This window comes from Hypoxylon trugodes, assembly GCF_022578975.1.
Source record: "Hypoxylon trugodes strain CBS 135444 unplaced genomic scaffold F4822scaffold_9, whole genome shotgun sequence".
NCBI lineage: Eukaryota > Fungi > Ascomycota > Sordariomycetes > Xylariales > Hypoxylaceae > Hypoxylon > Hypoxylon trugodes.
This window is the reverse complement of record NW_026250024.1, coordinates 2,007,095-2,022,243: the sequence shown is the minus strand read 5'-3', so window position 1 is coordinate 2,022,243 and position 15,149 is coordinate 2,007,095. Positions and strand designations below refer to the sequence as shown.

The 15,149-nt window shown below is 46.0% G+C and overlaps 3 protein-coding genes across 3 annotated transcripts; all 3 read left to right on the top strand.

Annotated features, from left to right (window-relative positions):
- Positions 1-209: 209 nt before the first annotated feature.
- F4822DRAFT_417008 (DUF1640-domain-containing protein) lies at positions 210-1,544 on the top strand. Its single transcript, XM_051459397.1, has 2 exons — positions 210-707; positions 762-1,544. The coding sequence occupies exons 1-2, from the start codon at positions 319-321 to the stop codon at positions 1,189-1,191; spliced, it is 819 nt and encodes a 272-aa protein (XP_051310780.1). The 5' UTR covers positions 210-318; the 3' UTR covers positions 1,192-1,544.
- Positions 1,545-2,994: 1,450 nt separating this feature from the next.
- On the top strand, positions 2,995-5,063 carry F4822DRAFT_417002 (cysteine proteinase). Its single transcript, XM_051459396.1, has 5 exons — positions 2,995-3,350; positions 3,419-3,782; positions 3,838-3,852; positions 3,915-3,964; positions 4,027-5,063. Exons 2-5 carry the CDS (start codon positions 3,644-3,646, stop codon positions 4,630-4,632), a joined length of 810 nt encoding a protein of 269 aa, XP_051310779.1. The 5' UTR covers positions 2,995-3,350; positions 3,419-3,643; the 3' UTR covers positions 4,633-5,063.
- Positions 5,064-6,629: 1,566 nt separating this feature from the next.
- F4822DRAFT_380062 (glycoside hydrolase family 13 protein) lies at positions 6,630-11,936 on the top strand. The gene is made up of 2 exons (XM_051456392.1): positions 6,630-7,085; positions 7,152-11,936. Exons 1-2 carry the CDS (start codon positions 6,856-6,858, stop codon positions 11,572-11,574), a joined length of 4,653 nt encoding a protein of 1,550 aa, XP_051310778.1. The 5' UTR covers positions 6,630-6,855; the 3' UTR covers positions 11,575-11,936.
- Positions 11,937-15,149: the final 3,213 nt, after the last annotated feature.

Below are 15,149 nucleotides of genomic sequence, written 5' to 3'. Positions count from 1 at the left end.
GCGTTGTTCATTTTGAATGAAGAAGAAAAGAAGAAAAGTTCCAAAGCAGCAACGGTTCTCAGAAAATTTGTATACCTGCTAAGCTCCAGCCACCACCCTATCCCATCCGCTAAGCTTCATTTGCACTAGCTCAACTGCAAATACCCACAATATGTATTCCTGGATCTATTTCTGGTACCTAGGTACGTATTTGAAGCTCCGAATATCGCGAACACTTCCCTCATCAACTGGGCACATGGATATTTCTCTTTTAAACATACCTATTCTCATTTAAACCAACACGTTTCTAATACAAATACGCTTACAAAAGTGTAAAATATGGCCGGTGCTCCTATAAATGCGATTCAAACACTACCTAGATTTCTTCTGCCACGGCTGAGTTGGACAGGAGTTAGTGGACCTTCATCAGTACTCCGAGCGACAATTCCCTCAGACTTCCAACTGTCACGACACAGACATGGAATGGCTTCTTTTCACTCGTGTCTAAATGCAAATGCGGAACGAAGATTTCCGAGAAATGTACCAACGAAACCATCTTCAATACTTCAAAACCATCGTCTAAGACGATCATTCCATGCAACCGCGCCGCGGGGTAGAGACCACCATTTCGATACTCTAAAGTTCGTCCAACGACTACAGAGTGAAGGATTTACAGAAGAGCAGTCTGTCGCTATGATGAAAGTTCTCAACGATGTAATTCAAGAGAGGTAAGCCCTATACACTATATTAAACATATTGATCACAACTAACCAACCGCCTAGCATTCAAAACCTAACCCGGACGATGGTCCTACGCGAAGATGCTGCCAAAGCCACCTATACACAAAAGGTCGACTTCGCCAAACTCCGTTCCGAGCTCCTCTCCGCAGACAGCACTGAGTCCAATACAACGCGCGTAGCCCACGAGCGATTAACGAACGATATCACCAAGTTAAATAACCGCCTTCGCGACGAGATCGGCCGGACCCAAGCCTCGGTACGACTAGACCTGAACTTAGAAAAGGGTCGCATACGAGAAGAGGCCGTGAGCCAGGAACTAAAGATCAAAGAAACAGAGACCAAGATCGAGCAAGAGGTTGCGGCTCTAAGAGAAAAATTAGAGCAAGTCAAGTTCCAGACACTTCAGTGGCTCATGGGTGTCTGTACTGGTTTTGCCGCACTGCTCCTTGGTGCATGGAGATTACTCATGTAGAGAGAGTGAAAGTAATGGTTTGCGCGATTGTTCAACACTGCGGCATAAGGAACATGCATTTTGGTTGAAGTTAGAGTATTCCCAGTCGCGAGACGTCAGTAAGATATCATAGACGACAGGTATTCAAATCCAAGAGGGGTTACAACCCTGCGCCACTTCCATTAAAGTGATCGTTATTATCAGCTAGACGTTTGTTCGACGCCACAGAGCCTAGGGAAGCATCCTAACTTAGTGTGTCTCCTTAGCAATCGTCCACGCTTAATATACTTAATAGAGCTTGTTATCTGCAAGAGGGACTATTATATCTAAATTACGGCTCGATTAAAAGTAAGAACATGATTAATTTGATACTAGCCTATGCAGCAACGTGAAAAGGTGAATTTACAATATGCCTAGTCATTAGCTATAGTTATTGACATACTCATAATCCATGTGGAAGTCCCAAGCGACTATTAAGGACACGATGTAGTGACTGACATGCCTAAACAGACAAATAAGTTTATCGTTATCGCAATGAAAGCTAAATGAACAACTATTAGATCGTCACTTATCATACAATCCATAATAGAATGAAGAAATAGAGAAAGCGCAGGAAGTTTGGTAACTCTGGTTCAAGTGGTTTCTTGTCACGGTTAGGTATTTAAACCTTCACTTCGCAAACTGAACTAGTTGCCTGTATTTGGGTGACTACTTTGAGGGCAAGTTTCTTTTTTTTTTTAAACGAGCTACCTAGCTAATAATACATATCACTCAGATACGACTTTAGGTAACTAGAGTTGCCATATACTTAAATACCTACTTAGGTGTAGCTACTTTCCGCCGTATGGGCTGGTGGTTTCGAGAACTCATGGGAAGACTAAATAAATCATGCCCTTGAGGGACCTGAATCGTAAGATGTGGTTGACTGCGTCGACAAGTGGAGCCCAGAATTGTTAAATAAGACAGGAATTTAATTTGTCTTATGCCAAGCTTTCAAGTACTGCGTGGAAGTTCTTGTGTACACTCCTCACGTACCTCCATAAGTAGATTATATAAGGCATATCGAGACAGCACGTGTGGGGTAAGTTCCTCAAGAGAATCTATCTGATCCTCGTAGACAATCTGTTCTAGACTTTCCTACCTTATGTAGATGAAGACACACATAATGTAAAGGCTGCGTACCTATATCATGGGTGGTATGTAACATATCCAACCAACTAGTCAGGTATTTCCACGAGTGATGCGAGATGTTGCTCAGCCTCGGCCAATGTTCGTCATCTCGCGTGGCTAGCTCTTTTAGATTTAATGATAGGGCTCCTATGATCTGACTAACTGAAGTGTACCTAAGCACATACATAAACCATAACTATAAGTGAGGGAGCCCGGCCGTTAGCGTAGTAAATACATGAATGTACATGTGTTGTCACCGTATGATACATGCGTTATGTAGTGCCGCAAGGTGCCAGAAGCACTACAGACACCATCGATTCGCTGCGTTGGGTGTCAGGCGACCAGCCTGTCTGCTCAACATCATTTAAGCATGTACGTAGGTTCATAAGGATATACCGGTACATTACATCGTTTTGGGTACATAATGTACAAGAGACGGGAAGCGAGGGGTTCCGCGCATGTACCGATCACTCGAACCTTGCTACCTCTACGTACTTGATCAGGTGTAATTTAGGGGCTAAGTACGCAAGATACAGGGATTATGATGGTAGTGAGTACGGGAAGGTACCTGAGTTTCTAAAGATGTAAGGTTGTTCCCACCCCCGCAGTTTTAGCTTTCCCATCTCTTAAAAAATGGTTTTTATTCCCTGGGTTCCTTTCTCTGACCAACATTACTCGATTAGATAGAGATCCCATCCCTACTATTCAATTACCCTGTCTTGTCCTTACTTCACATTCTTGACGATAGAAACAATAACGTACCTAAAACAGTCTGCTTTTTTGTGCGTTGGTCTTCTCTCGATTTTCCGGAATTCTCTCCCCTTCCCTCAATTAAACGAGAACAACCCCCATATCCTTTTTTCTCTTCCTACTTGCGTTTTTAAACACATACGTACTGTAATTATATTGATACTCTTGTGGTTGTTTCTTCGATACTACGACCACACTCGAATCTCGGCTTTCGTCATTTCAGACTAGTCGTTCTAGACCTTGTTATAAGAGACTCATCTGTGAGTATCTTCGAAGATACATGGAACAGCTACAAGGCTTTGAACACTAAACATCTCTTACCTAATAGGAGTTTGCGCCTAGCCCATCTTCGACGATACCTTCAATTCTACCTGTCCTTCTCTCGTCCTCTCCTATAACCCCCGACTCGAACCACCATCGCCCTCCCCACATCCTCTACCGCGCACCCCTACAATCGCCCGAGCGACAGCCCCCCTCCCGCGCATTAGGTCACCGCACGAAGAGAAAAGTAAATTACTTATTTTGCGAGCCGTCGTTTTGGAAATAGTCAAAAATGACACTGTTACGCGAGAGGTTTACTCGCTTGAACGAGAGGGTCAGTCCTGGTCGTAGAAGAAGCCCCTCCCGGCGACTTCGCTCAAGAAGAAATCAGCTTTCCCCGTCCCCTCCACCGACGCAGTCTTATCTATCGTGTAAGTATTACAGTCGTCCCTACTGCACCTGTGTGTTTACTGACCAAGTCTTTAGACCATGATATTCTTCGTGCGTCCCTCTTCGCCGATTCCCCTCCGATTTGCGATACGACTGACTTATTTGAATTTTAGTCACATGGGAAGATATCAAAGCCTTAAAGAATGACTGGTTAACGGATAACGTATGTCTCTATTGTCAATTTTATTATTTCCGGCCCGTTGCTAACACCCGGCTCTTATATAGAATATTGCGTTCTGGGAAGAGTTCCTTGAACGGGAAATACTTCCCAAGTATCCCCAGGCGCATATTGTTCTACTAAAGCCGTCGTTAACATTCTTATTAATGAGGAACAGCAACACTGAGATGGTTCGGACCGCGTTGCCCGACTTCCGAAGGATAACGCACATCTTTCTTCCTATTAATGATAACCACAATGTTAACCAAGCTGAAGGCGGAAGTCATTGGTCGCTACTACTCGTCAGTATTATTGATGGGGTAGCCTTTCATTATGACTCCATGAGCAATGCCAACGATAAAGAAGCCTTCCTAGCAACCCAGAGGCTGAGTTCATTGTTAGGGAAGAGCCTACGATACCATGTTCTCCCCGACAGCCCCCAGCAGGAAAATGGAAGCGACTGCGGGGTTTTCGTATGCATCATTATGCGCCATCTGCTCATCAAACGCCTATTATCGGCGAATGCGGGAGAAAAAATATCAATGAGCATGGCTCATAAGGCCATCGACAGTGCTGGGGCGCGAAAGGAGATGTTGAAGATCATCGAAAATCTCCGCCAAGAGGGAGAACGGCGACGGCTTACTCCCAGCAATACGCCACCCCGGATCGAATAGATTACGGGGCGTGCTTCTCCTGTCGTCCCCACCCTACGCACCTGGGTCACCGAAGAATTTGGCCTACGGGCATCATTACGTTTGCATATTACGGATTTGGTGGAGTTTGGAACTAGCGTTTTGTTTTTGCCTTTTGTCTTTTGTTTTACGCATTTATGAGTCGATGGATTGCATTTTGACGAGACGACGTGCGATATCACCGCCAAGTACGGATTGTATCCTATAGCGAATTTAGAAGTTCATGACTCTAGCGCGGCATTCAGCAAAATTTGTATCTAGTACGCTTGATTGGAGACGTAGGTTATCGTTGGCCTTTACTTTGGTGTCGCTCCTCTATGACTTCCGTCTCTGCAGCGACAAATATGAAATATGAAAAAAGTTACATCTGCAAAGTTATTTCGAAACAATCGAGTTGACACCCCTTGATATAATCATTTGCCTGCTCTATAACGAGTGACATACCCTACTATATGAGCTAAAGACCGATGACTTGTTATCTAACTAGAAAAGGCGTATTGACAATTATCTAGCTAAACAGGCCTGCGTTCGCCCATGCAACCTAGCACTGATATGTTCGGCATATGATTATCAATTATGTTCTGATTGAGTTAACAAAGGGCTGATCCTCTACCTTCAAGCTTTTTCTAAGTTAAACAACTAAGCATATAATCAGTTATCAATTATACGCCGACATCGTGCGCGGAGTAGATGCGAGAATGTAAGTCTAACCTGTTAACATCAGCTAGTAAATAACATCTATCTTTTTAAGTTAACTGGAGGGTTGTTTTCTTGAAAATCATAATCACGGCTAAGGCAATTCTACTATGAAAGCAGTTTGTACCGATGGTAAATAATAAATACTCCCTCAAGACTGAATGAAGAAAAAAAAATGTCTCGGGGTAGTCGGGGTGTCTCAGACGCCTAGTAGCAATGTTCGGAGGCTTATTGTCAGTGTTCATATGTCTGAACATGCTCCACTATTAGGCGACTCTTTGACTGAACCCACAAGAATACGGTTGGTCCTAGAATCGAATCGAGGACCTCCCGGGGGAGGAGTCAAGATATGAATAGTAGTGGTTTCTAGGAGACTATCTCAACTAGACCATCTATCACTCATCTCTCGCTCTCTCTCAATCTCGAAATCCATACAATCTATTGGCCCTTATGAGTCTAACGGTTGACTAAAGTTGCGCAAATTGGTTTGTCACCTAGCAACCCCTTTATAATAGCGCTTAGAGGGGCTGGCCGTACGTTTGTTGATTTATAGGTTTATGGGTTTATAGGTTTATACTCTAGGGAATGAACTCCCATGGCGAAGTGGTTACCAAGGTAAGTGGCCGGTTATCTCAGCGAAACAATGCAAGTAGGTTCGAGTTCCACAAGTGCCTTTTGACTAGGCAGACTCGGCTTGGTTTTTCTCTCGTGTAACCGTCAGCAACAGCCACGAGACTTTTGAATCACTTGCTGAAAAAGACTCAGGACTGACACGGGCTCTAAGGTGTCTCACGTACCGTGGTAGGAATGGTAGTATATTGTCTATTTAGATTTTAGACGTGAAGAGTCTCATTATAACTCTTGGGGACTTTAAAGACTCGAATTAAGAATAGAGTTACGGATCAGCCCGAAAGTAAGGGCTATTACACTAGTATTGACAACTCAAGAACGAAAAAGTAACTCAACCTACCGCGAAAGTGAAGACTTGACTACTAACATCTTACTTCACCTTGAATCCAAATACAGATCGCCGTCACTGTCGATATCATCGGATCTGGGGATTTATGAAGTTGTGGAGGATGCGGAGCATTGTGGACTGGTTCCGCACGAAGCTAGGTCGGGGTAGGTACTTAAATCTTGAGAGCTAGAGAGCTCATTACGTCACTGTGCTTGTACGATAGCTCTAGAACTTAGGTACACAACTACCTAAGCAGAGCTGCCCCGCCTTCGCAATGCTGGAGTTATGTACTTAAACATGTGGTGAGGTACAACTCTTCCCATCATTCTCATTTGTATCGTCTTAGCTACAATTATTGTGCGCGCCTCTTTTTTTTTCTCCCACTTTCCTGCTATACAGTCGCACTAGCTCTGCTCTGATTACTTTGGACTTCCCATACTAAAGTCGAGCTTTGTCTCGACTCTTATCCCCTAGGAGGTCACTCACCTTACATCCCTTAGATTCATGCAGATTCACTGTGCTGTGTTGAATTAAAGGCGGAACTGCCCACCATGATTCCCCGAATGGTGACCTCTAATGAGGTCTACATTCTACCTCTAAAAGACAATGGCGCTCCTGATGTCCCTGGCGAATACATATACCTAGCTCCCAAGTCTAACGATCCCTTAACCATACGATTCACTATTGAGGGTACTTCGTCCATATGTCGTCAGGGAAGTCTATGGGTCAACATACCAGATCGAGGGTCTGAGTTTCATAGAGACCAGTTCCGCGAGTACAAGTAGGCGAACGGATCATTCCTGGTCCTTCCAACCCTACCAAAGTGCTGTGTTAATCGATCTCATAGGCTAAACCCCGACTTCAATCGAACCATAGAAATCTCAATCCCCATCTATGAAGCAGGCGCTTTCGCCTTTTATACTACCTACGCTGAACTACCTGAGTTGTCTTCTACCTTGAATTCCAACAAATCGGACTCAGTTGGCCCTAAAAAGACGCCGCTGTATTACATCGATGTTGCTCCCCGATTATCACTCGATGGTCGCCCGTTACCATTACCGGCCCTATCGATATTCTCAGTCATAAGCAAATTTATGGGCAAATACCCGAATGATTGGGAGAAACATCTAAGAGGAATAAGTGGTCGCGGATATAATATGATACATTTCACACCTCTTCAAATCCGCGGTGCATCCAATTCTCCATATAGTCTGTATGATCAGCTTGGCTGGGATCCGGAATGCTTCCCTGAAGGCGAGAAAGATGTACAACAGATGGTGGATAGTCTGGAACACAACCACTCTCTTCTCAGTTTGACCGACATAGTCCTCAATCACACCGCAAACAACAGCAAATGGCTGCTAGAACATCCTGAGGCTGGATATAATCTCAATACCGCGCCTTGGCTAGAGTCTGCTTACGTTCTCGATACCCAACTTCTGGTCTTCGGTTCCAAGCTGGAGGAGTTGGGATATCCTAAAGAGCTCCAATCTACGGATGACCTTATCACCGTTATGGATGGCATTAAAAAGCACGTTGTTTCTGAAATTCGCTTATGGGAATACTACGCACTTGATGTCGACAGAGATGTAGACGCCGCAATTGAATCCTGGGCTGTCGGACAGCTTCATGTTCCTGAGGGATCTGTCCGTGGCGATCTCGATAAGCTTAGAGATGACACCGTTAAAGGCCAAGCTGCATACCTAATTCAGAATGGCCTAATTGGGAACGATTGGCTTGGTGCACGCTTCCGACGACGAATTGATCCCAAAGTCTCAGCTGCTTTGGTCGCTGCTTTGTTCGGAAAATACAGAGGCGAAGCAGATGAGACCGCCATTCGTTCTAAATTAGTCCAGATTTTGGATGTGGTCAATGTTCCATTTTACGAAGAGTATGACAAAGAGATTGGAGAAATCTTGCAGCAATTATTCAATAGGATTAAGTACGTGCGCCTTGACGATCATGGCCCAAAACTTGGACCAATTGACCAAAAGAATCCTCTAATCGAAACGTACTTCACTCGCCTGAATAAAGAAGAGGCATCCGGTCATCTAAAGCCTGAAGACTTGGTTCTTGTTAATAACGGATGGGTATGGGCTGGCAATGCTTTGGTGGATAATGCTGGTCCCCAATCGCGAGTGTATTTGCGACGCGAAGTCATTGTCTGGGGTGATTGCGTCAAACTTCGCTATGGAAGTGGCCCTAAGGACAGTCCGTGGTTGTGGGAGCACATGACGAAATATGCCCGGATGTTGGCAAAATATTTTGCTGGTTTCCGGATAGATAATTGTCATTCCACACCCCTCCATGTTGCTGAACACATCCTCGATGAGGCCCGCCGCGTCCGGCCTAACCTATATGTCGTCGCAGAACTGTTTACAGGTTCAGAGGAGATGGACTATGTCTTTGTAAAGAGACTTGGTCTGAGCTCGTTAATCCGAGAAGCTATGCAAGCTTGGAGCACGGCGGAGCTAAGCAGATTGGTGCATCGTCACGGTGGACGTCCCATTGGTAGCTTCGAGGTAGATGAGATTTCGAGGCCGAACTTCGGGAGCGCTCCTACGAGTCCTGGAGTAAACGGCTATTCTGAACGAGAGCTTGTTCGAAAAATCAAGCCTGTACCTGTGCAGGCCCTGTTCATGGACTGCACGCACGACAATGAGGTTCCGGCACAGAAAAGAGATGCTCGGGATACATTACCAAATGCTGCATTGGTATGCATGTGTGCCAGTGCAACAGGAAGCGTTATGGGGTATGATGAGATATACCCTAAACTTGTCGACCTTGTGAATGAGACTAGACTATATACGTCCGAATCTTCTTCCGTTAAGGAAATCAAGGTCGGTGATGGCAAGGGTGGTATTGGCGGCGTCAAGAAGCTTCTCAATCAGATCCACACGTTAATGGGGAAGGATGGCTATGATGAAACGCATATTCATCACGAAGATCAGTATATCACAGTCCACAGAGTACATCCCGAATCAAGAAAGGGATACTTCCTTATTGCTCACACCGCCTACCCTGGCTATGGAAATGGCAATGGTGCATTTAGTGCCGTGCGCCTTGGCGGTACAAAAGCGCGACACCTAGGAAGTTGGATGTTGGAAGTCGACGTGAGTGACGAAGCTAAGCGAGATGTCGAGAACGATAAGAAATATCTACGAGGTCTTCCTAGTCGCGTGGTCGATGTACCTGGTATTCGATTAGAGGTCAAGTCGGATGAGACAGTTATCACGGTGCGTGATAAGTTTCCGCCTGGAAGTATCGCCCTATTTGAAACCTGGATTCCGGCCGCAGAACACTCATCGGGATTGGATACCTACGTTACATCTGGAGCTAAGGAAGTTATGGCTGGATTAGATTTAGTTGACCTCAATTTCCTACTATATCGTTGCGAAGCTGAGGAACGTGATGGCAGTGCCGGTAGAGATGGCACTTATGATATCCCAGGCCATGGCAAGATTGTTTACGCCGGGCTTCAGGGTTGGTGGAGTCTTCTGAAGGATATCATAAATGACAACAATTTGGCCCACCCTCTTTGCCAAAACCTCCGCGACGGCCAATGGGCTCTGGATTATACTGTTGGGCGCCTCGAAAGAGCTAGTCAGGAACCAAGCTTTACTGGTCTTGCAAAACCTGCGGCTTGGCTGAAGGAACGTTTCGATGCTATTCGCAGTATTCCTAATTTCCTCTTGCCACGCTATTTTGCTCTTGTCCTGCGGACAGCGTATAAGGCTGCCTGGGAGAGGGGTCTTGAGCTTATGCACGAGAAGGTACAAAGTGGACAGTGGTTCCTCCAAAGCCTAGCTATGACCAGTGTACAAATGACCGGCTTTGTTAAATCTGGATCGCTATGGCCGAAAAAGCTTGTTCCATCGTTGGCCGCAGGATTGCCACATTTCGCTGTGGAATGGGCAAGGTGTTGGGGTCGCGATGTCTTCATCTCTCTCCGTGGTTTGTATCTCGGCACTGGCCGATTCGATGAGGCTGCAGAGCACATCTTCGCATTTGCTAGTGTCCTCAAGCATGGCATGATTCCCAACCTACTTAGTAGCGGAAACCTCCCACGATACAACAGTCGAGATTCTATTTGGTTCTTTTTACAAACCATTCAAGATTATACTCGATATGCACCCGATGGGCTGAGCCTTCTTACAAGGAAAGTCAAACGACGCTTCTTGCCGTACGATGACACTTGGTTCGACTCTGAAGATCCAAGAGCATATTCTACGGAAAGTCTAATCCAAGAAGTCATCCAGGAAGCACTCCAACGCCATGCATCTGGATTGAAGTTCCGTGAGGCCAATGCTGGACCGAGCATCGACTCACAGATGCGTGACGAGGGCTTCAATATCGAGGTTAACGTCGATTGGTCGAATGGTATTATTTTTGGTGGTAATCAGTTCAACTGCGGTACATGGATGGATAAGATGGGCGAAAGTGAGCGTGCTGGCTCAAAGGGTATTCCGGGCACGCCTCGCGATGGCGCCGCTATCGAAATCACCGGTCTACTCTATAGCACCCTTAAATGGCTTGCGAAGCTCAGCGCTGATGGCCATTACCCATACAATGGCGTAAAGAAATCTGACGGTTCCGAGATTACCTTTTCTGCCTGGGCGGATCTGCTGAAATCCAAATTCGAGTATAGCTACTATGTGCCGACCAATCCATCGGAGGATGCTCAATATGCCGTGAACTCGACCATTGTCAACCGCCGCGGTATTTACAAGGACTTGTTCCGTTCTGGAAAGGAATACGAGGACTACCAGCTGCGACCCAACTTCGCGATCGCGATGACGGTTGCACCAGAGCTCTTTGACACGGATCACGCGATAGGAGCGCTCGCTATAGCGGATAAAGCACTACGCGGGCCGACGGGCATGGCAACACTAGACCCGGCCGATCTTAACTATCGCCCGTACTACGTGAACAGCGAAGACTCAACCGACTTCGCCACATCCAAGGGCCGCAACTACCACCAAGGTCCTGAATGGCTCTGGCCTACCGGTTTCTTTCTTCGCGCCTTACTGAAATTCGATCTTTCCCGCCGCGGATCGAATGATCCGCAAGGTCGCGTTGAGGCGTTCCAACAAGTCACGCGCCGTCTCGCCGGGTGCAAGGATTTGATTCGCCAGAGCCCGTGGGCTGGGCTCGCGGAGCTGACGCAGAAGAGTGGTGAATTTTGTGGTGATTCGAGTCCCACCCAGGCTTGGAGCGCGAGTTGTTTGATTGATTTGTATATGGATGCTGCCGAGTATGGTATGGAGTGAGGGCTTGAGGGGGTGCGTATATTACGATGGGGTTGGTTGGGTATCCTGGATAGGTGAAGGAGGGACGTTGGATAGGGTGTGGGGAGTAATGAAGTAGATACTACGAGGAGGTTGGAAAAGCATCATTTTGGGTTTACTATCACGAATTCATATATCAAAGTCAAGGATTGCATCGCATCGCAACGCAACGCATAATAAGCGCCTAGCTAGGAGATTTTTACTCGCATATACGTCGAGGGATAGACGGTATTTTGTTCATAAATTAACGAAAGTCACGTAAATAAATACACGAATACGAAGTATGATTACGGAAATTTTTAGGTGGTGTTCTTGGTATTGAGTGCTAGTTCACGTGCTTATTCTTGTTGGTGCTTGGCTTGATGGTGATGAGGAGAGGTAGTGGTTGAGGTAGGTGTGTGAGGCTTGGTATGCGGTTAGAACTCACTTTATTCCTTCTAGCGACGTTGTACGATGCTATGAGTGAGCTGAGTAGGTAGTTGGGAGCAATATATCAGAGGATACAGGACTGTCATCTGTCAGGCGTATAAGGGTTGCCTTCTATTTGTTGCCGACCTAACGGAGATGCTCATTGGTAACACAAACTCTTACAAGCCATTCATTTCCTCTTGAACCCTTCGCAGAGATACCCGTTACACGACGAGCACAAATAAGATCGAAGCTAAACCCATCCGAGTCCTATTGAGGCTATGGCCAAGTTATACGCGAGATTCCTCCTCTTTGGGCTACCAAGAAATGGATTACGGGGCCGGTCATACGTATAATTTACATATGTAAGCCTTATAATATCCGTGCTCATAACCTTGGAACCCCTTTTCGATCGAGATATTTGTTTGTGCTGACGACAGCCCGATGTATTTTGTGGAACGTGCTGGTAAGTTACTAGGTTGCACAGTAAAATGTTTTACTATCTAGGTTAGTTGATAATAAAATATCCATGATGCAAAGTGTACAACATCGCTATAGTGGAATTGAAGAGATGGCCATTCGAAGGTAAACCAAATATGAAGCCGTAAACCAAAATCTTTGTACAGAATTAGCATTGGCTCGCAATCTCCTGATATATAGGTAGACAAAGCAACAGTCCTATGGGTATAGGGCTAGTTCATCGATCCAGCGAGACAATAACTAACATGGCCCATCATGGCCTTTTCCCTTAATCCCTCCTACTCCTGAGCATCGGGGCTTGTAAAGTGATATCAAACCATTCCATGCTGCCTGGCCCGTTTCCCTGGTCTATCCAGATCAAATCCCCACGCCTGATTATTCAAAAAGCATAGCAAGAACCCTCATAAATATAATATGGCAACAATACCACCTTTCCACCCTTAACGCCCTATATATGTGAAACTCGGAACAGACAATGACACGCTAAGGAATAATCCCACGATAGTGGTAGGGAAGCGGCGTAATATACGGCGAAATCGGTGGTGATATGATGTTGAAAGATGAAAGGAGCGTCGCGAAGAAAATTCGAATGTTCTGTCGAGTTTATCGGGGTTATGTTCGTCGACCGACGGTCCACTTCTTGCGTTCCTTTTTCGGCTTTTCATTGTACCCATTGCTACCGGAGCTCGTCATAAACGCACCCGGGTTTGAGTAATTGCTATCCCTCGCACCGGGACCGACCAAGTTGCCTTGGGTATTCACTGCGACATTGCTTGGGAGACCCTTGCCGAGCTCATACATTCGGTCCTTCTTCCTAAGATACTTGCGACGCCATATGCAGGCGCCAACCCATATACCTATAATACCAACGACAACGATTACGATCATAATGACCCATTTCCAATGGGTCGAGAGCCTGTGGGGCGAAAGAGTCAGTGTTATGAAACAAGTCAAACCGCTATATGGATGAAGCATACCAGTCTCCGCCACCACCGCTACTGCTCCCTGCCGCACTTGTGCTTGAGCTTGTCGCCGAAGTGGATGTCGTCGTAGCGGCGGCAGCTTTGTCACAGAAACTTGTGAACCAGCCTTGTATACTCGATAGGCCAGCATTGTCTCCCGTACACGCACTATCACAAACTCCCGAAGTACCCTGTTTGAATGGTTGGAGTGAGTTGTAGGCGCAAAAACATTTGTCATAGGTAGTTTCATCGGCTTGTGCGGCTGCTGGTGGCACACAAGCACCGTTGGCGTCGTAAAGAGGACCACATCGGACCGCACACGAGGGCAGCGATGCAAAGGGTACCACGGTTGTCACGGGTTGGGCTTAGAATAATGTTAGTTTTTCAGGGTTCAATATCTACCAGTAGAGAAATCAAGTCTGTAATGATCGTCGGATAAACCCGGTTAGACTTATTGGGATCAGGGGACATACACATGGTGTTAGTATATCGGATGTGATGTTATCAGTCGTTTGTAGAGGTGAATAACTGAACGATTCGAATATCCTCGCTATAAATTCCGACTTGTAGATACAGAAATACGCGACGTTGAAGCTTCCGATATCCGAGAGTATCACGACAGAGAGGAAGTGCAAATGATCGTTGGACGTTTCCTGTTTTGGTCCAACCGCAAATGAGGATTGCGGTTCAAATCGTCAACCAGGTTGATTGGAACAACACCTGGATTCGTCCAAACACCGTAGGGTTGGAAGTTTTTGTCGTGTTCGTGGCAGGTATTGGTGTTGTTGTCGGGGGGGTGGAAGATCCAGAAAAACGAATCGGCAAAACCGGCAAGGTCCGTCGTATCTGCTGTGCTAGTTATGGGCTGCGGAATGCAGAAAATGAAATAGTTGGAAGACGGTGTCTTGGCTCGTTATCCTCCTCTTGTTCAATTCTGCGACATGGCCGCGTTCTTCCTCCACCAAAAAATGGGTTCAAACGAATGTGAAGGGCTTCGATCCTGGATGTCGTGACACTGGACAGAAGAAAATCTACGGGAAGGGAGAGAGACGAAGAAGGGAAGTGGAGAGGAGAGGAAAAGAAACGAATGAATGAATGGGGAGGGAGAAGTAACAATTAGTGCGTATGAGAATGGTGAACGAATCGAAGTCTAGGAAGTCTAGGTACTCTAGGTACCTACACTACCTGTATGTAGGTAGGCGTGTGACCTATTAGATGAAGTAAAATGGAGCGGGAAACCGGTGTCGACGGTTACCTTGTATAGGTACCTAAACTACCCTAAGAGAGGACAAGAAATGGGAAACCTTGAATTTAGCAGCCAAGAGGGACGAGGAATGGCTTGGATTGCTTGGAATCGTGCCAAATTGAGGGAAGTGGGAGGGAAAGGACGAAGACCAGTAAGGAAAAAGCAACAAGGAACGGCGTATCGGCATAATGGAAGCGATTGGTTGCGAGGCACTAAACCAATCCCAGCTAGACCGTCCATACATTACGCATTGTCAGCTGCTATTGCCTGCACCCTGTACATATGTACAACTGTGTAATGTATTACTTACATGTAGTAAGTACATGTTTCGTACTTTACTGTATTATACCTTCATATTTAACACGGCGGGTGTGTACGGGTCAATTACATCTATAAATGCAGATTCCCGTCTCATTTTCCCCTTGTACCTATGCAAGTGCAACACACGTTGCATCATTCCC